This window comes from Canis aureus, chromosome 27, assembly GCF_053574225.1.
Source record: "Canis aureus isolate CA01 chromosome 27, VMU_Caureus_v.1.0, whole genome shotgun sequence".
NCBI classification, from domain to species: Eukaryota; Metazoa; Chordata; class Mammalia; order Carnivora; family Canidae; genus Canis; species Canis aureus.
The window spans coordinates 23,732,744-23,754,384 of record NC_135637.1 but is presented as its reverse complement, the minus strand read 5'-3'; the positions used below and the strand labels follow the sequence as shown (position 1 = coordinate 23,754,384).

The 21,641-nt window shown below is 51.0% G+C and overlaps 2 protein-coding genes and 1 long non-coding RNA gene across 6 annotated transcripts in view; 1 reads left to right on the top strand and 2 right to left on the bottom strand.

The window, feature by feature from the left end:
* Positions 1 to 4,356: 4,356 nt before the first annotated feature.
* On the bottom strand, positions 4,357 to 6,000 carry LOC144298983 (uncharacterized). The gene is made up of 2 exons (XR_013365805.1): positions 5,774 to 6,000; positions 4,357 to 5,293 (listed from the first exon to the last, which is right to left on the bottom strand). It is a non-coding gene; the product is annotated as an uncharacterized LOC144298983 (long non-coding RNA).
* A 34-nt stretch (positions 6,001 to 6,034) lies between these two features.
* On the top strand, positions 6,035 to 20,829 carry TFIP11 (tuftelin interacting protein 11). Its single transcript, XM_077874127.1, has 13 exons — positions 6,035 to 6,118; positions 7,802 to 8,019; positions 9,785 to 9,938; positions 10,241 to 10,397; positions 12,135 to 12,262; positions 13,824 to 13,976; positions 15,973 to 16,500; positions 16,604 to 16,710; positions 17,277 to 17,445; positions 17,782 to 18,025; positions 18,470 to 18,612; positions 19,087 to 19,252; positions 20,396 to 20,829. The coding sequence occupies exons 2-13, from the start codon at positions 7,811 to 7,813 to the stop codon at positions 20,749 to 20,751; spliced, it is 2,514 nt and encodes an 837-aa protein (XP_077730253.1). The 5' UTR covers positions 6,035 to 6,118; positions 7,802 to 7,810; the 3' UTR covers positions 20,752 to 20,829.
* The window catches only part of SRRD (SRR1 domain containing), a 32,128-nt gene continuing 17,369 nt past the window's right edge, over positions 6,883 to 21,641 (bottom strand). The window contains exons 7-8 of one of the 4 annotated variants that reach the window (XR_013365803.1): positions 8,592 to 8,881; positions 6,883 to 7,239 (exon numbers count right to left, since the gene is read on the bottom strand). Coding sequence is in view for 2 of the 4 variants with exons in the window: in XM_077874147.1 (XP_077730273.1) it covers positions 21,088 to 21,288 (201 nt within the window). In the remaining 2 variants the exon portion in view is untranslated. Of the gene's footprint in view, positions 7,240 to 8,591; positions 8,882 to 10,262; positions 13,084 to 18,761; positions 21,289 to 21,641 lie in introns of those variants that run through there. The other 3 variants (XR_013365804.1, XM_077874148.1, XM_077874147.1) reach the window with 3 other exon arrangements.

The following is a 21,641-nucleotide window of genomic DNA, read 5'->3' as shown; positions in this document are numbered from 1 at the left end:
TCCTGTCGCCCGGACTCTTCTTTATTCCCATGTCTGGTGCCTGGGCCCAGGTGGTTGGAGCGTCCAGAAGCTTCTATGGGCTTCTGTATCACATGGCCTGTCCACGTGGCTAGCCTGGGCTTCCTGACAACATGGCGGTCTTAGGGCGGCCGGACGTCTTATATGGTGACCAGCTTCTCCCAGAGCAAGTGTTACCAGAGGCCAGAAGGAGCAGAACAGCCAGTCAGTTAAGGGATATGCGTGGCCCAGTATCACTTCCACTCAGTTTGTCATGGTCCTAGCCCCCCTGCCCCCCCCCCCCCCCCTGCATTCAAAGGAATAGAGAAATTCCTCTTCTTGATGGCGGAGTGGCAGGGTCACATCGCGGAAGTGCATGTGGGTGACAGATGCAGTTGTGGCCATCTTTGGAAAACACAGCTGGCCACGGTCCTCATCAAAACCAGCTTATCAGCCTCCCCTGCAGGGTCTTCAAATAATGTATGAACTTATCAGATTATGAGATTCTTTCTGGGAAATTGTGATGTTCCCTTCAATAGGCTGCAGACTGAAGACATATCTTTACTGTTTAAATCACAGTGATTCCAGACACGCAGAGGGCTGTGTCATCAAGAAATCCAGGCTTTTTGGTTTCCCCAGCCTCTGCCTTGGGAGCAGGGAGGGTTCTTCCCACTGATGGAACTACCCTAGGCCCTCTCAAGCCCCAAATCTGGGCCAAGACCCAGGAAGACCTCTCTTACCCCTGTCCTCGTTCTCTTCTAAAGGAACGCTTCTCAGGACAATTAACAAAGAATCCCATTCCCTTGGGTGAAAGCCCTCACTCCACCCACCAGGGCTGGCTCCTGACCAAGCGCCCACGTCCGTCCGCAAGTGTGGATGATTCTGATCTGACCTCGTTTCCATGGAAACAGCTGGTGTTTTCAAGGGGCCGAGTGCCTTTTTATTTTGAAATAATGATAGACTCCTATGAAGTTGCAAAGGTACTACACAGGGTCTTGCGGATCCTTCATGCAGCTTCCCCCAACACGGACATGTACCAACTGCAGTGTAACATCAAAACAGGAAATTGACAGGGACACGCTACTGTTAACTAGCCTACAGACCACAGGCCCTGTTCCATGTTCACCGTTTTGTGCATAGGGGTGTGTGTGTGTGTGTGTTCAGAATTCTGTCCCCTTCAGTGGCAGACCCTTCCATGTGCTCCCCCCACACGCACATGCACACACAATCACATGCAAAAGCTTAATCTAAGAAACCTAGAAATGGTGCTTCTGATGAGAATGCCGTCCCCATCCCAAGCTCCGGTACTTCCCTTTGAAGCACTTATCATGGTCAAGGTTTTGCATTGATTTGCCTGGTGCTGGGTTTCAGGTTGGTCTTACTGGACTGTACACTGAGTCGAGAACAGTTACTCCTCCTTTGTCCCCACTTACCAACCTGCCCCCACCCCTGCCCCCCACCCCAGCCAGGCATAGCCCATCGTGGGCAGGGAAAGCCAACTGCCAAGCTGCCCGGGTGATGCTGTGCCTTTCCACTGAATGGGGATAGGGTTTCGGATTAATATAGGACTCATGGTTAAATTTGAGTTTCAGGTGAAACAATAATTTTTAAGTTTTTTATATTTCATGGGACATACACTAAAAACTTGTTACGTGAGCGACACCTGAGTGGCTTAGCAGTTGAATGTCTGTCTGGCTTTGGCTCAGGAAGCCACATCAAGCTCCCTGCATGGATCCTGCTTCTCCCTCTGCCTGTGTCTCTGCCTCTCTTTGTGGGTGTCTTTCATGAATAAATAAGTAAAATCTTAAAAAATAAAAACTTGTTATGTGAAATTCACATTGTAACCGGGAATCCTGTATTTTTTGCTTGCTAAACCTGGCAACCCTCAATAGGGCTGAACATGTCACTGATAGGCTATTAGGGAAATGGCAGTGTGTGACTTCCAGTGATGTGGCCTCAACCCTGTTTCTCTCTTGCTCTTTTTTTTTTTTTTTTTTTTTTTTTAGAGAGAGAGAGGGTGTGAGCGGGGTAGGGGCAAAGCGAGGGGAGAGAGAGAGAGAGAGAGAGAGAGAGAGAGAGAGAGGAGAATCTTAAACAGACTTCCTGCTGGGAAAGGAGCTCGACATGGGCCTCCATCTCAGGACCCTGAGACCATGACCTGAGCTGAAACCAAGAGTCAGATGCTTAACCAACTGAGCCACCCCGGCTCCCCTGCCTTGTCTCTTAGTCACTCATTGTGGGGGAATCCAGTCATATGTCATGAGGACACTCAGTAGCCGTAGGTAGAGGTTCACATGGCAGGTTCCCGATGCCTCCTACCAACAAACAGCCGACACCAGCCCACCAGCCATGTGAGTGAATCACTTTGGAATCAGATCAGCCAGCCTGGGTCAAGCCTGCAGGTATGTGCAGTTCCAGTTGACATCTTGACTGCAACCCCAGGAGAGATCCCGAGTCGATACCAGCACCTGAGTCGGCAGCCAAGCTACTCTTGAATTCCTGCCCATGGAAATTGTGTGAGATAATTCTCACTGTTGCCCCAGGCTTCGAAGTTTGAAGGTCCTTGTTACTGTGCAATAGGTAATACCTAGGAGCTCCTGAGATATTTGTGAATGAGTGAATGAGCCAGTGAATGAATGAGTGAGGAAGGCTGTGGTTCCTCCCCTTCCCTGCCTGCTTGTGAGGGTGCTCGCCCCGCAGATGACACCCAGGTCTGCGGATCCTGCCAGCTTCGCTATCAGAATAGTCTTCACAAACTCATGAAAGATAAGTAAGGTATCGACCATCTGTATGGAACATTTCAAGGGAAACCAGATTTGCGAATCTCAGCTCATCTGGATTTCCAACTCTTCCCAGTTCAGGACACGCTCTATATTTTTGTGACAAAATTTGAACTAAGAATAAGCCTTGTGCAACTGTGTAATGTCACCGTCCTAGAAAAGGTACTTGTGCTAGACTTTAAATATATCAGCCTTGAAATGCCACTTGCAGATTGTTTCTATGGTACCAACCTATTTAAAGTTGTAACTAAGGAAAGGATTTTGTCCCCCCCAAATCTTTCAAAGGTGATATGGAAACAGTGCCGTACGGATGGCATAGGCCGTGTGAGGGGGTGATAGGACCGTGGACTCAGGTAGCAGAAACTATGGGGAGGTTTATGGAATCCAAGAGCTGGTGTATGCAGAAGGTTTGGCTTCGGGACCCCAAACAGACAGGCATCACAATGTACATCTTAGCTCAGGTAAGTTGGCAGAAACGGTGGGGGTGCCCCCGGCATGGTACAGCAGAGAAGGCACCCGCCTGGAAGTCTAAGGTCCTGCATTCAGGCCTGGCTCTGTCCTTAAACTCGCTGTGTAGCCTGTGAACGCCCCTCGTGGTTCAGTCTTCTACACTGCTTCATCTGGCGAGTGTCGGGGCCCTGTCGGGCTCCTGCTGAGGAGCCCTGTTGCCTGGCAACCCCTTCTTGGTTATCTCCATGTCTGAGCACCACATTAGGAATCTAGACACGGGCCTGGTGTCCCCAAGGCCCAAAGCCAGCGCTTCTCTGGGCAGTGGTAGGAGATCATGATGTGCGGGTATGAAATCAGGAATCTAAACCTCTGGTTGCCTCTCCCCTTGCTTTTCTGGAGACTGGGCATTTGAACCCAGAAATCCTGAGAAACCAGTGAACTTTGAGCCCCTTTTACGCAGTCGGGCCCATCCGTGTAGGGGTGTGAGGTTGGGTCTTTCAAATGAAAACAGCCTTAAGCATTTACCAAGGTCTTACTGGTCTTGCTATGACCAGCAGCTTTAATATATGTATTAGCTGCCTGTCTTGTCTTGTGGCCTGAAAACACTCCTTTTAGAGCACTAGTGTCATTATCCCCATTTTGCAGTTGGGGAAACTGAGGTGCAGTGAGGTGAAGCTACCTTCCCCCATCCCACATCAAGGAAGGAGCAAAGTGATTCGGATCTCTGAGGTCTTACTCTAGTAACTTCATTAAAAAAAAAAAAAAAAATTCTAGGGGGCTCCAGGGTGGCTCAGTCAGTTAAGCATCTAATGTAGGCTCAGGTCATGATCTCAGGGTCCTGGGATTGAGCCATGTGTCAGGCTTTATGCTCAGGGGAGAGTCTGCTTCTTCTCCCTTTGCCCTCTCCCCTTCCCCCTGCATTCATGCTCACTCATTCAAATAAATAAATAAATCTTAAAAATATCTAGGTACAAAGAGAACCTTTTTTCCCCCCTTAATAACTTGAGACTAAGTTGCCTACTTGATGCCCTATCACTCCCCTAAATACTTTAATATTTCCAGCAAAGACATTTTCCAGCGTAACCACAGGACGGCCATCAGAATCAGAAAATGAACACGGACACATCACTACCATGGAACTTCAGACCGCATTTAAATTTTGCCAGTTATCCCCATAACTTCGTTTACAGCAAAAAGGTCCAATTCAGAATAAGGTGTTGCGTTTACCGGTCATGTCTCCTTCGCCTTCTTCAGTCTGGAGCACTTCCAGGGTCTGTCTTTGACTTACATGCCTTGGGCACTCTTGAAGATCACAGGCCAGCTGTTTGGCAGAACATGTCTTTATTTGGGCTTGTCTCCAGTATCCTTGTGATTCTGTCCCAGGTATGCATCTTTGACAGGAATATCACGGGGGTGGTGCTACGACCTTCTCAGGACATCCTATCGCACAGTACGTGAGGTCCACTTGCCCCGTTGTTGGGGATGCACAGCCTGATCCTGCACTCAGAGCCTGTACTCCTAGTGACCCCACCGTCCACAAAGGCCCCTTCTCCAGAAGCCACGTGGAGGGTCCATCTGGTGAAGCAGATCCACTAGCATCAACCCCTCGTGATCTGAGTAACTGCTGCTCCATGAAGTCAGCTGTAGAGCTGGAGAGAGAGCTACAGAGAAGCCAAGCGAGCTTCTATCTTTGGCTCTGGCCTATCACCAGATGCCTATACATTTCCAGGCCCAGACTCAACACGGTCTATCTGGTCTCCTTGTTTTTCCTCCCTCTGCTCCCTGGTGGAGCTTCTCATCTGTTAGACTCTCTTCCCCTCCTGCCCTCTCTTCTATGAAACCTCACTTTCTAACTTCTTTCCTGACTACACACTGTGTGTCGGGCTCGGTGACACATGTCAGTGGGGACGCAGAGACCACGGGAGTCACAGCGCGTGTTTCGAGAAGCTGGCAGTCGCTTGCCTTCCTGTGGGTTCTGGTTTCATTCACAACGGCGGGAAGTTGGATCCAGATCTTTGACTGAGAGCCGGTGCGCTCCGTGTATTCTTAACAACTGCCGCTTGCACCTTTTCATCATAGGAAGGAGAGAGAAAGAGAACGTGAGCGAAGACTAGGGGCTGACACGCCTAGGCAGCCCTGTGCTTGCACATTTCATCTCCCCGGATCCTCAACCATTTTGCAGAAGAGGAAAGCGAGGCTTCCAGAGGCGCAGGGACTAGGGGGGCCCCGGGCCCGGGTGCTTGCGGGGTGCAGAGGCAGCCGCCACTCCCCGGGCGGCCCGAAGCCCTTGAGCCTCGGCCCGCGGGGCTCCGCACGGTCCTATTAATCGGTGAAGGAATGAAGGTCTCGACCACGGGCTGGGGGGCGGTTCCCGGAGGGAGCGCGTGGGGCCCTGGTCCGCCCGTCCCTGCGCTCTCAAGCTCCGCGCCCACCGCGGTGCTCGGCCAGGGGCCCCGACGGCACCCGAGACCTTGCTCCCGCCGGCAGCCTGGCCCCGCGCCCCGCGCCCCCCGCCCCGCGCCCCGCGGCCGCCCGCTGGCCCTCACCGCTGCCCCGTGCGCCAGTCCTCTAGCCCCTTTAACGCAGTCGAGTCTCAGACTGGCGGCGGGGTCCCCGCGGGCCGGGCGCGGCACGGAGGTCGGGGAGGTCGGGGAGGAGATCGGGGAGGTCCGGCAGCGCGCCCGCCGCCATCCGAGGCCCTGGAAGCCCCGCCTCCTCCCTCGCACTCGGCCCCGCCCCGTTGGAGCCCGGGACGCGCTCGCCCGTCGCGGCCGTGACGAAGAGCGCCCCGCGCCCGCCCCCTCGCACGTCATTTCCGGCGCGCCGCCGCGGGCACATCCGGGCTCCTGGCCTCCGGCCGGTAGCTGCGCTTGGACCCGGGGCCTGCGGAGGTGAGCGGGGCGGGGGTGCGGGCAGCGGTGGGGCGTCCCCGCCGGCGGGCGTGAGTGCGGGGGACGCAGCCCCTCCGCGCAGCCTGCTCCAAGCCTGCTTTCGAGCGCCGTCGGCGCGGAACCGAGGCCCGGTGCTGCCCCTGGCTCGTCCGCCCCGCGCGGGCTCTTCGCGGGCCCGGGGAGGCCGAGGCGCTGCGGAGCCCCGAGTGCTCGGGGGCGCTTCCCTTCTGTGCGCCCCGCCAGCGTGGCGGGGGTGCAGTGAGCCGGGGAGCCTGGGGACTAGCGGCCGGACGCGCCGGCCCCCGCGAAGGCTGCTTGCCGCCCGCGGCTGTGGTGACGCCGCGACGCCGCCGCCGACCCGCCGGAGCTGGGGTTTCAGCAGTCCTCCCCGAGGTCCCCTCCCCAACCTACTGATAGTGGCGGTGAGGAACCTGATCTGGGGCTACCGTAACAGCCCTTGCTCCCGGAGCGTTTTTACTCTGAGCTTAGTATTTTAAATTTTTTAAGAAATACTTATTTGAGAGAGAACGTGAAGCGGGGTGGGGAGGGGCCGAGCTGGAGCGGAGGAAGCAGAGTCCCCGCCGAGCAAGGACCCCGAGGTCTTGACCTGAGCTTAAGGCAGATGCTTATCCAGCTGGCCCACCCAAGCACCCCTGAGCTAAGCGTCTTTTAGGCACCACCTCGTTTAATCTGGCTCACAGGCATTCCCAGAGGGTGGGGGTAGAGTCAGCTGAATCTCATCACTCAGCTACCAGGAGCTGAAATCTCTGTTAAGGTAGGGTTTATGCCTTCAGAAGAAGTTCATGTTTTGGGAGGAAAACTTTTAAGTCTTAGGGTCTCACCAAGTAATATACTTCAGGAAGCGTGTTCTAAAAACCATCACTCCCGGTGGTGAACCGCCAAGGGTCCAGATATAGTAACTCTTTCCTCATATTTAGTTGTTGTTGATCCTTCGTTTTGACTCCAGAGTAACTACATTTTTTTGTGAGATTGTAAAAGTACCATTGAAGTTACAACTAATTTAAGAAGAATGGGAGAAGGCCAGTTAGAAGCCTCAAATCTTCCAGCAAACATCTGGCATTCTGAGGTGACAGTGTCCGTGACAGGCGAGCCACCCAGTGCTGTAGAAGAAGAAAAAGAAACAGCTGAAGAACCGGAAAAAGAAGTCCTCCCAGACATCGTAGAGCCACTCTCCATTCTAGATGTGCTGAGGATCTCTGCGGTTCTGGAAGATACTGCAGACCAGCTCTCTATTCTAAACTATATCATGCCAGTTCAGTATGAAAGAAAACAAAGTGTCATCATGGTATTAAAAAAAAGGGGGGGGGGTTCCAGGAAGATGCCCACCCCGTTTCTGAGGCAGTAATAAGTAGAATAACATACCGAGTTATTTTTTTGTGGGTTATTTAGGTGTGAGTGTGTGTAAAGTTTTATGACCTTGACCAGGACAGGGAATCGCATATTGTTGGGACCAGTCTTTTGTCCCACCTGTTTAAATAGTGTTTGTTTTCTGAAATATGTTTTTAATGTCTGCCTTATTGAACTGTTAACAATGATTTTTAATCATTGGGACTTTGAGTGTGAGGAAGTTTGAAGGGAGTGAGGAGCAGGGACGGAAGCCTACTGCTGCTCTCCCCTCAGGACTTACCACAAACCACGTGCCTTTTTTATCCCTTTCTTTAGTGACCTGCCATGTCACTGTCCCACTTGTACCGGGATGGGGAAGGCCACATGGATGATGATGACGATGAGCGGGAGAACTTTGAGATCACCGACTGGGATCTCCAGAATGAATTTAACCCCAACCGGCAGCGCCACTGGCAGACCAAGGAAGAGGCCACCTATGGAGTGTGGGCAGAGAGAGATTCAGATGAAGAGAGGCCCAGCTTTGGAGGCAAACGGTACTGGCCAGCATGAGACTGCTTCCTCCTCGCTTTAGGGAAGATGGGGGGTGGTGGGAAGATAGCCCACTAAATATACCTTTCTCCTGGCCTTACCAAGTCCTGTAGCTACGATATAAGCTAGGGAGGCCCAGCTTCCTCTTTGGCCGGAGTGCTGCTCTTTTGCTGATTTAACCATCACTTCATGTTTAACGAGCAGTTATATGTACCATGTCGTATACTGCAGCCCCATTCCTTTCCTTCTGGGAGCCCAGACGCTAGAGCATGGAGACACATTAATTGACAGCTCATACGATGGAAGTTTATAACTGATTTAGGACCTGAGAGAGAGAGAGTTTGGCCTATTCTGGGAGGTGAGGGAAGATTTCTCTAGAGAAGTGACTTTTGAGTTTCTATTACAGCAGAAGGTAATGAGGGTGGTAGGAGAGGCACGGGTATGCAGAGGCTCCTGAGGGGAGGCGGTGGGTGTCCACAGGGGTACAGAAAGCTTTGCAGGCTGCGGTGAGGGAGGGAGAGGGGGCATAGTTTGAGAAGAGGTCTGTGGTAGAGCGGATGATGTGGGCTGCACTTACCTTTGGAGAAGACCTGTCAGTGTGCAGAGTTGACAGGGAGCTGCAGGGGAAGAGGAAACTCCATGAGGCAGGAGAGGAGGATTCAGGCCAGTAGTCGTCCTCCCCAGTGTGAGAGGTCATGTGTGCAGTGGCCACAGCTCACTTGACCAGAGCGTGTAGCGAGTTTGGCTTTGTCTCTGTGTTTCGTCTGTGGTTTGTAGGCTCTAGCCCATTGACACTGTGCGTTTTTCACAAAGGAGGCTGGGGAGAAAGTATGGAGGTCATATCAAGTCCTCATCTGGCAAGGAAACCTAAAAGTGGGTGATAAATAGATCAGAGGTCAGGAATTAACATTCTCTATAACCATAAGATAGTACCTTGTTCTGCACTCTACGTGCTTGGTATCCTTCACCTTGTGAGAAAAGTAGCATCATTATCATTCCTTTTTTCAGATTAAAAAACTGAGGCCAAAAGCACATAACCAGGCTGTAAGAAACTGGGCCTGACTCCTGAGTCTGGGTCTCTACGGCCTAAGTTACATTGCATTGTTTAGGAAAAAATGCTACTGCCATGGGGATGGTTAGTGACAAGTTGGTCATTTTATAAAGGTAACCAGGAAATAGGACATTGTAAGGACTGTTCTTGTGACAGTTGTCAACATTGATACTCTCTATCTCAGAGTTAATTTCTTAGGTATTTTACTTTAGTTTTCATACGCAAATAAAGGTAATGAAGGTGAAACTTTTCTAAGAGTTTGACCAATAAAATTGTTAATATACTTTGCATTCATACAGTTTCTTTTATTGTGTTTGATGATGTTTATCTATCCGAAGTTCTTTCTTGCTTGATTTCTGTACTTGAAACACGGGGTCCAAAACAAATGATTTTAAAGTTAATTTTAAAACATGTAAAAGAGTTGCGTTATCACATCATAGTTTGCATGGTGTCCTTTCACTTTTGTTGAGACAAAATCAATACAGTGTGTAAGATCATATATTGCTGTTTTAATCAACCTTGCACTGACAGGTAACAATGTTACCGTGATCACAGGAAGTCAGATCTGAGGCGCTTTTGGTCTAAGTGAATAGGTTACTCTTGTAAAATGGATCCCTGGAGTTCCCCTCTCGGGGGATCTCAAGCCGGCAGAGTGTCCACAAGGGATCGCTGCAGAAGGCTTCCTTAAGGCCCCCTGGGGGCTGTGTGTTTGCCCACAGGGCCCGCGACTACTCTGCACCAGTCAACTTCATCAGCGCCGGTCTCAAGAAAGGGGCAGCAGAGGAGGCTGAGCTGGAAGATTCGGAAGATGAAGAGAAGCCTGTTAAACAGGATGACTTTCCTAAGGACTTCGGACCCAAGAAGTTAAAGACGGTAGCATCTTTGGCTCAGGCTTGTGACCTTTGAAATGTCTGTGGGAGGTCGTGGCAGTTCAGGCATCTCCTACAGGAAGAGGGGGGCGCTTGGTAGAAGCTGGTTATGTGGGTTTCTCCTCGTGGTAGTGGGTCCCTTCTGGGGGGCCATGCAACCTCTTTGCTGACACGTCGTGCAGCTCTGCTTTTGGTTCGTATGACCCTTTTCATGATGCTCTGCCAGGTCTTTTTCCCATCATCCAAGTTTGCTTTCTTAGGTTTTTCTTTTTCCATCAACTAAGCTTTGGGTTTTTTTCTGCTCAGGGTGGCAATTTTAAACCCAGCCAGAAAGGCTTTGCAGGAGGAACCAAGTCTTTCATGGATTTTGGCAGCTGGGAAAGACACACAAAAGGCATTGGACAGAAGCTTCTTCAGAAGATGGGCTACGTCCCTGGAAGGGGCCTGGGGAAGAACGCACAAGGTAGGGCACCAGCACCCTGCAGCCGAGCAGGAGGTTGGCAAGGCAGAGGAAGGAGGAACGGTCTGGGGAGTGGTTTGCTTTTTCTCTTTTTTGGAGGATGTGAACTCTGCAGCCTGGTTTGCCAGCACCAGACGGTTGTTCTCAGCTACCTGCTTTGTCACACTCAAAACACTTCCTCTGCAGAAAAAAAAGGCTTAGGCTTTTTTAGGAAAAGGCTCAAACAGGCTACAAACAAACAGGCTGCTTTCTTTGGCCTGTCCAGTGTTTCTTAAGAAATGAGCTTGTTGGGGATCCCTTGGGTGGCTCAGTGGTTTAGCGCCTGCCTTTGGCCCAGGGCGTGATCCTGGAGTCCCGGGATCGAGTCCCACGTCCAGCTTCCTGCATGGAGCCTGCTTCTCCCTCTGCCTTTGTCTCTGCCTCTTTCTCTGTCTCTCATGAGTAAATAATATCTTAAAAACAAAAAAAAAAAAAAAAAAAAGGAAAGAAAGAAATGAACTTGTTGCCAGTATTTTAAATAATTTTACATAAAGTTTTTGATTTGCCTGGCAGCAGTTGGTTTTAGCTGCCGAGGACGGTGCTCACGGCCTCTGGAAAGCAGCTTCCAGCATTCCCTGTTGGCTTTTGTCCTGGCACGCTTCACTTTACGGCAGTTTTCCTGGGCCCTGGAGGCAGAGGAGTCTAACCTTCCCTGCTCACAGTTATTTGTCCTTCAGGAGTAACAATGAAATGCTGTGTGTAGCCTGTTCAGCAGTAGAGACTGTAAACCTGGCTGAGCAGATCCCGCACTGGGGCCTCTGTCGGTGCTCAGCGGCCCAGCCTCCTGTCCCAGGCACTGTCCACACAGCTCTACTCACAAATCCCTGTTTCCTTGATACCAAAGCTACACAGACCATGCACTTGGGTTCTTCCTGCAGGACCTTGCTTTCTCTCTCCTTGATCTGTTTCCTGTGAGCAGTCACCAAGTGGATGTAAACAGTAGTAGTGTCAATAATCCAGATTCCACTCCCTGAGTATTTGCTCAGGTTACACCTGGGGTATGTGTTGAACATATCAGTTGTAGGGAAAGTCCAAGAACCTCTGTGGAGTCTGGAGGTGGTGACCTGGAATGAGCACGAGTGGACCGTCCTAATTCAAGATTGCCAAAGTACTAGCTGTAGGGGTGGGTAGGCAGTCTTTGTTGAAATGCTAATGTCTTGTCTCTAAACTCTTGGAACAAAAGTTATTTCCAAGGTTTATACTCACTACGAAGCAAGTGAAGTCTGGGAGACAGGAGCTACCAAGTGATACGAGGTCTCATACTGAATTGCCACTTTACCTCCCTTTATTCTGTGAGAGTCTGTAAATCACTTGTCTTTTTTTGTTTTTTGTTTTTTTAAAGATTTTATTTATTCATGAGAGACACAGGGCGAAGGAGAGGCAGAGACACACAGGCAGAGGGAGAAGCAGGCTCCATGCAGGGAGCCCAATGTGGGACTCCAAGAAGAATCCAAGTGTAAATGAAAACCTGTACTTAGACTATAAATAACCTAATGTCAGCAACCTGTCGTGTGGCCCATAAATGCTCAGAACTTTCACATCACATGGAAGCTGAAGTGTTGCAGGGGCAGAGGAGAGCTTGCCTTCCTGGGTTGTCACTCTGTGTCAGGACTAAGGAAGGGCAGTTCCACTGTGTGGCTTGTCCAAATGCAGGAATCGCTGTGACCTGAAGTTGTTTTCTCTTCTGCTGAACTTTATCAGGTATCATTAACCCGATCGAAGCGAAGCAGAGAAAGGGGAAAGGTGCCGTGGGAGCTTATGGCTCAGAACGCACCACTCAGTCCCTACAAGACTTCCCCGTGGTCGACTCAGAAGAAGAAGCAGAAGAGGTAACTGGGAATCAGGAGTCAGGGTGGCTGGGGCCTGAGCCACTTCAGACCGTGGCTGCTTAGTTCGTGTATCTGTTTGTCCGTCTGCCAGCCTTCAGGTGTTCATTGTACACCTCTGTGTCAGCCACTATGCTGGAGCGGGGCTGCCCTGTGAGAAAGGGTTGGGAGCCTGGGCCCCAAGCCAGGCAGTTGACAAGCAGCTGCAGGGTGGTAGTGAGCGCAGGGAGCGCTGAGACGTGCCAGCGAAGGAAGTAAGGGGGCAGTGGTAGTGAGGTACATAAATCAATAGAATGGCCAGGGAAGGCCCCTCGGGCCGGGAACCATCGGGGGATTTGTGGCAGAAGGCAGGAAGCATGGGGCAGTCTTGAGGCCAGAGGATGCTAAGTATGAAGCTTCGAGCCCAGAGAAGCTGTAGAGGATTCTGTGGCGGGACGGCTTCCATCTCTGTGTGGCAGGAGCCAACAGTGAGCTGAGTGTTGTTCTGCTCAGTGGCAGAAGGGGCCGCGCCCTCCTGACCACCATACTTTTTTCTCGTTTGCATTTATGAGGGAAAGCAGGAGGCTGCAGAGACACATATTGTCACTGTTCTTGTCACCAAGACTGTCCTTTTGCTGATGGCAGCAGAACTCTGATAGTGTGGGGGTGACTGCTGTGAGTCCAGCTCTGGGACCGCAGGTACCAGGCACACAGAAGTGAGTAGGTGAGCCAGGTGGGAGGCAGCGAGGAGTGGTGGGGCCTGAGGCCAACAGGTGGTTTCTCTTCAGCTCCAGGTGATTGTTGCTATAAATGTGGGCTTAGTGGTGCTAGATCTTTGGATTTTCCTGAAGTAGAAGTCCAGATTTTTTTTAGAGGGGGGAAAAAAAAGGAAACCAAGTCTTAAACCAGTGTGAGGAAAGCAGAAGGACAAGTGCACAACCCACTTCTGTGGGCCATAGCCTACCACTCTCAGCCTGAGTTTCCTTCTCTACTGTAGATCTTCCTACGGAAACATTTTACAAACCCTGATTACAAAAGGTATCTTTGCCTTAAGACTTGGGTCTGCTTATCTGCCTTCATTTTAAAGTAGTACCAAGGTTTTGTGTACTTAAAATCTTTTATCATTTTCTAAGTTTTACATGAGGTGAATTTATTATTTATTTATTCATGAGAGGCAGAGACACAGGCAGAGGGAGAAGCAGGCTCCATGCAGGGAGCCCAACGTGGGACTCGATCCCAGGTCTCCAGGATCAGGCCCTGGGCGAAAGGTGGCCCTAAACCACTGAGCCACCCGGGCTGCCCCATGAGGTGAATTTAAAACTAGCATTGTGCTAGCCCATAGTAGCTACTCAGTAAGTGTGTCCTTCCAGTCTGGAGCACCTTCTTCCCCAACCTCCTCATGTCTAAGAGGGGCTAGGTGTCAGAGAGTCTCTAGAGACGGTTTTAGCATCACGCAGGCACACTGCTCTCACAGAACCTCGTGTGAATCTAAGACCACACCTCGCGAATGTGCATGGTCTCCGTGGCCCCACCTGCTGTAAAAAGTGGACTTTCTTGTTTGACCAATTACCTCCTTCTGCTTTAGGAGTTTCAGAAGGAGCTGAGCCAGTGGAGGAAAGACCCCAGTGGAAGCAAGAAGAAGCCCAAATACTCTTACAAGACAGTGGAAGAATTGAAGGCCAAGGGCAGGATCAGCAAGAAGCTTGCTGCCCCCCAGAAGGAGCTTTCTCAGGTCAAGGTATGGTCCTGATCCGGGACGGGCCCTGAGAAACATGTAATGCCACACGCAAGTCAGGTCAGTTACTGAACATTCTGTTGGGTCTTCCGTCTAGGCTCTTTTCTCACTGGGCAGTAGCATCCCCCTGTTCACTGCAGTCACATGTCCAGGGAGAGCTCTCGCATTCCTAGGGCTGGGCACTCTCCATGGCACCCCGGTGGTACACCAGATAGTGGCCCCTTCCTGAAGCGCAGGCAGTGAACTTTATAACATTTCTGTGATTAAAACCTCAGTATGAACATGGCTTTTAGTGAGTGTGTAATTCTAGAGAATGAAGTATCAGGTTATTTGGTCCTACTTGTGTTGCTAGACCTCAACTGTTTCTGGTTTGGTTTGTTTCTAGTAGTTTGTACATGAAGCTTTGTCTTTGTGTCAGATATTTTCTAAGGATAGATTCTTGGAAGTAGAATCACCAGGTTAAAAATAGGCTTTTTAAGGCTCTTGAGTCCTGGAAAGGGTGCACTCACTCGGTGACTAGGAGTGCAGGGGAGTGTTTTCACTTTTATTCATTTGGGGCATACCACCATGGAGTGTTTTCAGTTTTATTCATTTTTATTTTTATTTTTATTTTTTTCAAATAAATTTTTTTTAAAGTATTTATTCATGAGAGACACAGAGAAAGAGGCAGAGACACAGGCAGAGGGAGAAGCAGGCTCCGTGCAGGGAGCCCGACGTGGGACTTGATCCCGGGTCTCCAGGATCACATCCTGGGCTGAAGGCGGTGCTAAACTGCCGAGCCACCAGGGCTGCCCGTGTTTTCAGTTTTAAAAATTGATTAATTTTTCCACCACTGTTAGGTGCATTTAGTCCTCAGTTTTCCATTACTCCCCCTGAGTAGCCAGAGGACAAGGGTGACAGTTGTCTGTTGGAGTTTGGCACAGGACAGACTGTGTGTGTCACTGCAGGGTTTTCAGCAGTCAGGATGTTGTGCATCCCGTGCCCAGCAGGGAGGAGGGGTTAGACATCCAGCTGTGCAGGCCATAGCCAGAGGTTGGGAATCCATTGATCCAGACAGGGCCTGGGAAGTCTGTGTTGATTTTTCTCTAGCTGATTCTAACGTACGTGTTTCTTGGGTGACACTTCCAGGGCTGATAGAGAGTTGTGTCTCAGCATATTCAGTATACTTTATATTCCATTTTCCTCCGCCTTCTAGAAATGCTCCTTTCCTAGGTCTAATAACTGTTTTCTCATGGTTCATTTCATTTCTAAATGGAAAAACAACTGTTCATTATTATAGAGCAGTGTGTGGTCCTGTTTGGGGAGTCAGGAAACAGAGGCAAAAATATGCTTTTCGTCCCTTTCCATAGGTTACCAGCTTTGACACCTAAATGCACGTCCTTCTAGATCTCCTTTGCCTAAATATGCCTTTTTTATTTTTTTATTTTTATTTATTTATTTATTTATTTTTTAATTTTTATTTATTTATGATAGTCACAGAGAGAGAAAGAGAGAGAGGCAGAGACACAGGCAGAGGGAGAAGCAGGCTCCATGCACCGGGAGCCCGACGTGGGATTCGATCCCGGGTCTCCAGGATCGCGCCCTGGGCCAAAGGCAGGCGCCCAACCGCTGCGCCACCCAGGGATCCCAAATATGCCTTTTTTAATACCAAAATGTGATGGTTTGAAGACATACACTGCTTTATTACTGGCTTCCACCAGTGCAGCCTCTACTCTGCCACAGAATGATTTTCTCCTCAGTTTAGTAGTCTGTACTCCAGTTTCACGGGTTTTCCTAGAAAGCTTTGTCCATCTCTATCTCCAGGGAGCAGTCTGGAACTGCTGACTGTCCACCCTCCTGTCAGTGCAGTGGGGCCCCCCTGCAGTAACCCCCCACCCCCTGGCTCTGACACAGCGTCACTTGTGTGCGCCGGCACTCTGTCCTCCTTCGGTCCAAGGCGTGCTGTCACGGGGCAGCGATGGCACACACTGACTCGGGCTCCCCCGCCACTTTCTCCCAGGTCATCGACATGACTGGCCGGGAGCAGAAGGTCTACTACAGCTACAGCCAGATCAGCCACAAGCACAATGTCCCTGATGATGGGCTGCCACTGCCGTCCCAGCAGCCACCGCAGCCTGGCAAAGAGGCCAAGGCGCCGGGCTTCGCCCTGCCTGAGCTGGAGCACAACCTGCAGCTGCTCATTGACCTCACAGAGCAGGAGATCATCCAGAGTGACCGGCAGCTGCAGTATGAACGGGACATGGTGGTCAACCTGTCGCACGAGCTGGAGAAGATGTCAGAGGTCCTGGAGCATGAGGAGCGGGTCATTGCCAACCTTAGCAAGGTCCTGGAGATGGTGGAGGAATGTGAGCGGCGCCTGCAGCCCTCCTGCAGCAACCCCCTCACCCTGGACGAGTGTGCCCGCATCTTTGAGACCCTGCAAGACAAGTACTACGAGGAGTACAGGATGTCTGACCGCGTGGACCTGGCTGTGGCCATTGTCTACCCACTCATGAAGGAGTACTTCAAGGAGTGGGACCCGCTGAAGGTGAGTGGCTAGTGAGAGGAGCCGCTGTGCTCCTGCCCTGCAGGTGGGACAGGGTGGTGGGTGCTGGCCCGCGGTGCCGCATCACGGCCAGGTCTCTCCCCAGGACTGCGCTTACGGCACCCAGGTCATCTCCAGGTGGAAGACCCTCCTAGAGAACGACCAGCTCTTATCCCACGGCGGGCAGGACCTCTCGGCAGACGCCTTTCACAGGTACTCAGCCTGGGGCTCAGGAGAGAGATGCCGGGGAAGGCAGGGACTGGCCTTCCCACCCTGCGCCTGTCATGTGTCGGCCAGTGTTGTGCACATGCCAGGCTTGCCCTGGGAGTAAGGCTGACAGTGTCGGGCTTCAGAGAGTGGAAGAGGCAGGTGGAGGGTAAGGAAGCGGACGGACGAGGCCAGGGATGGAGGAGAGAGGGGATGCACACCTGTTTGGGTGGTGGGAGTAGTATGAAGCAGAGGTCTATGAAAGGAGGTGACCCACGAGGTGAGCTGTCAAGCTGTGCAGAGAGCTCCCAAAGGAAAGCAAGGCATCCCTGGGGACGGGAGCCCACAGCAACCCTGCCAGGCAGTGAGACCCACGCCCTGAGGTCAAGCAGGTGGCTGGGCAAGCAGGGACGAGTTAGGTGCAGCTCTGGGCACTGGGGACTGGCCTGGTGGTTTGCTGTGCTTGCATTTCCGTGCCTTTTTCTTTCTCGTTCTGGAGAGTGGGTGGCAGTGTACTGTCTGCTTTGAAACCTGTCTGTGCAGTTAGCCTGCCCTCTGCCTTTCTCCCACAGGCTGATATGGGAAGTCTGGATGCCTTTTGTTCGAAATATCGTCACCCAGTGGCAGCCAAGGAACTGTGACCCGATGGTGGACTTTTTGGATAGTTGGGTGCACATTATTCCTGTGTGGATCTTAGATAACATTCTGGACCAGCTCATCTTCCCTAAACTGCAGAAAGAGGTAGGGCCCCCAGGTCATGGGAACAGCTGGCAGCAGTAACGAGGGGCATTTCTCTGCTCCCCCAGTGCTATCAGAAGGCGTGGAATGAGAATCGGCTGACATGGTTACCGTCCTGTGGGTAATTCCAGCCCTTTTGTTGGCATTTCCCCCAGTTTCCCTACTTAAATGGGGAAGTTATTTTCTTGGTTTCTTCGTTTCGGAGATTCCATGCAGCTGCTGTGGGGATACTAGTTTGGTTGTGCAGAGGCCCATGGGCCTTGGCCAGGAGAGTGCTAGGCATCCATGCTGTCGACTGCACAGTGCATCTGGAACTGGTTTGTCCCACGCCTCCTGCAGGTGGAAAACTGGAACCCACTGACAGACACCGTGCCCATCCACTCCTGGGTCCACCCGTGGCTGCCCCTTATGCAAGCACGCCTGGAACCACTCTATTCCCCCATCCGCAGCAAGCTTTCCAGTGCCCTGCAGAAGTGGCACCCCAGCGACTCCTCTGCCAAGCTCATCCTCCAGCCTTGGAAAGATGTCTTCACCCCTGGCTCCTGGGAAGCATTCATGGTCAAGAACATAGTGCCCAAACTAGGTAAGGGAATAGAGAAGAGGGTATTGCCCTGGTTTCTGTGGCCATCGGTGAGGATCCATGCTTCTTAAAACATGGCCCTGGGGCTCCATGAAAAAGCTGAACACAGAATATTTCTCAATCCAAGAAGTGCCATATTGCTTAGAGGTGGAATATAAACATACCCAGGGTCCCTATGGCATCAACAGCCTCAGACTCCGCCAGCTTCTTGGTTCCTGGTCTGGTTTGGGTTTCTGGTAACATGCTAGGCATTAATGTTCTGAAATTTCTGTGCTATTTGTTTTTAAATATGTGTTAGTTATTTCTGGATTATAGAAAGTGGTTTTTAAGAATTGCCATGTCAAGAGTTTAAAATTAACAGATATAAGGTTTAGTCCTGCGTCATCTGATGAGGATTTTGCTATGTGCTTCTGTGCCTTTGCTTTAGAAACCAGGCTTCTTTTGCAGGGATGTGTCTTGGGGAGTTAGTCATTAATCCCCACCAGCAGCACATGGATGCTTTTTACTGGGTCATCGACTGGGAAGGAATGATCTCCGTGTCCAGCCTTGTGGGGCTGCTTGAGAAACACTTCTTCCCCAAGTGGCTTCAGGTATACCCTGCTGTGTTTTTGGAGGGGGTTGGTGGGATGGAGGCAGGGAGGATTCGCTTGCTTTTCTGCCAAGGTCTGCCTGTAGGAGCTTGATCCTTGGACAGCTATCAGGTGACAGTGCTATCACACAGAACAAAAATAAGCAGTAGTCACAGCAACCACCATTTATTGAATAGATGCCACATGCCAGATGCTAAGCACTTGATGTGCGTTCCCTCCGCTTCTGACACCAAATCTTTGTGGGTAGGGGCTGGCATAGCCTTGAGAGGTTCAGGGAGTTTACATTCATGGATGCGTAGCTGTTAAGATGACTTCAGATCCCACACTCTACTAAGTGCCAGACTGTTCAGCTCCTAGAGACTGCTGGTGTCACCAGCTTGAAGGACCCAGGTCAAAACCAATGGCCCCTTGGAAGTTTTGCTCCCATTTGCCACCATTGTGGGTGCAAGTTTCTGATTTCTTTCTTTTTGGCAGGTACTTTGCTCTTGGCTTAGTAACAGCCCAAATTATGAGGAGATCACCAAGTGGTACCTGGGTTGGAAGTCCATGTTCTCAGACCAAGTGCTGGCACACCCATCTGTCAAGGACAAATTTAACGAAGCACTTGATATCATGAACAGGGCAGTGTCCTCCAATGTTGGTGAGTGGGGATTCCACTTTGGATGTCCTGGCCCTGAGTGCCACATTTCTGAACATGTAACTGACACAGAAGCAGCAGTTTTCAGGTGCCTGTGGGCTGTCTGCTCCAACACGGACTCTTGCCCACCAGACCTGGTTATGTAATTAGCACCCCCTGCCCCGCTCTCCCAGCACTGGGAGGGGCATGGGGCCCTGACCCGAGTCTGACTGCAGCTGGATTCACTGTGGGGGAGCCTGCCTCTAGGGCCACTTTCCAGGTTTGCTGGCACGGCTGTGAATACCTCAGTGTGATAATGGAATAGCTTGCCACATGGAGTCGGGACACAGCCTGACACCTAGCAGTTGCCTGACCTTGCCTGGCCTATTGTGTTACTTGTGAAACAGTCATAATGCCTACTTTAGGTTTTCTTAAAAAACTAGGGTGGTGGAGTTAAGTGAGCCACAGTCTGTGCACATTAAGTAGGCAGGTGACGGTCCTCTTAATACCCAGCCCCTGACTGGGAAAGTCACTGCCTAGGTCTGAGTATTCACATCTCAACACAGAGGCCTGCCCTGCTTCAGAGAAGCTCCACAAGGCCAAGAGCTTGTTCAAATAGAATGGCAGCTGGGATTGTAATTTCTATAATCCTTTGAGCCTGTTACATGGAGAGAGTGAGTTCAGAGATTATATACTCTGTTGAATGAGCCAGATACATTTCTATGCTCTGTTCTCATCCAGGCCCCACCGTGGGCCACCCCCAGCTTCATACTCTCTAGAAACTCCCTCAACCACCCTGGCCCCAGGCAACCTCCTAGAGCTGTTCCCATCTGTGCCCCTCACCGTCTGTCTGAGCTCCCTAAATCCATTCTAAATTCTCCCAGGTCTTGGCCCTGTACATAGAGCTAAGATAGGCCGTACGTTGTCAACGTTTCCACCCCGGAAGGCTAAATTTCTTGCAGTGATTCCTGTTAGTAATCTGATTACTACAGATTAGCCAGAAACATTTTTATAGGATAGCAGGCAGTTGAGTAAACTTCTTGAGGGTGCTTGCCATCTGTCGTAGCATTTTGTGTCAGGCCCAGCAGCCCTTCGCTGAGTCACAAATGAGTCTCCATTTCTGTGCAGTTGGATCCCCTCTCTTCACTCCCCTCCTCCGTCTTCCAGGTGCCTACATGCAGCCCGGAGCACGGGAGAACATAGCCTACCTCACCCACACAGAGAGGAGGAAAGACTTCCAGTATGAGGCCATGCAGGAGCGACGGGAGGCTGAGAACATGGCCCAGAGGGGCATTGGTGTGGCCGCCAGCTCTGTGCCCATGAACTTTAAGGATCTCATTGAGACCAAGGCCGAGGAGCACAACATCGTTTTCATGCCGGTCATCGGGAAGCGACATGAAGGGAAGCAGCTTTACACCTTTGGCCGCATCGTCATCTACATCGACCGGGGAGTCGTGTTTGTCCAGGGCGAGAAGACCTGGGTGCCCACCTCCCTGCAAAGCCTGATTGACATGGCCAAGTAGAGAGGGCAGGCTGCAGCAGGCTGGACACTTGGACTGCAGAGGGGATGTAGTTGTAAATAAATGGTATTTTAAACTGCCTCTGTAAGAGTAGTTAACTCTCCATCCAGGAGATATTCCCTGTCAGGTTGCCAAGAGAATGCCCTAGAGCCACACCGGTCTTTATACTAAGCCCTTTCATAGCACGGCCTCCTGAGGAGGGAACCAAACTGAGTATTTCCTGTGCTCTGTGCGTGTCCTCCATGGCACTTTCCCGTCATTTCTGATGGCAGCAGCTCTGCCTCAGCAGAGCTGAGGTGCCCAGCACCAAACACGTCACAGGAGGTTCAAGTCAGCAGCTCAATGATCCCTCGTCTTGTTCCTCCTGATGATTTCAAGGTCTTCACAGTCCTGATAGTCTGGTTCTTCCTGAAATGCCCAAGTGTCTGTGGGGAGTTGTTGTAGCTTCTGTACAGGGAACCAGTGGATGGAGGTATCATTAAATACATCGGTGTACTGGGAAGTCTCAGGCAGCTCAAGCTCCTCCAGTCCCTTTAAAATCTGAGCAGAAAAATTCAAATGTAATAACCCTGACAGTCACAGCAAACTCCACACTTCTGGGTGCAGTTTGTCATCCCTATAGTACTTTAAAAAAAAAAAAAAAAAAAAAACCAAAAACATAAGGACTCAGATATTTTGATGTAAGTGCTTCTGTGTGATGAACTGGAAGCTCCAAGGGCAGTGAGTATGTGGGACTGATACTGAGAATGAAAAACAGGTTTTCGCTTTCTGGAACAGAGCTGTCTAAACTCTCTGAGTACAATAACTTCACTCTGCCCTCAACAAGCCCCTGGTGAGCTTCCTCCCACCTGTGTAAAGGCAGATTCTTCACATTAACAGAAATGGTCTGGTTT

Bases quoted from the DNA above. Each gene is read 5' to 3' on its own strand.
- TFIP11 (XM_077874127.1), top strand. From the start codon at position 7,811: ATGTCACTGTCCCACTTGTACCGGGATGGGGAAGGCCACATGGATGAT. The intron at 16,711-17,276 runs GTACTCAGCCTG...TTTCTCCCACAG, and splicing joins TCGGCAGACGCCTTTCACAG to GCTGATATGGGAAGTCTGGA. The intron at 18,613-19,086 runs GTATACCCTGCT...TCTTTTTGGCAG, and splicing joins TCTTCCCCAAGTGGCTTCAG to GTACTTTGCTCTTGGCTTAG.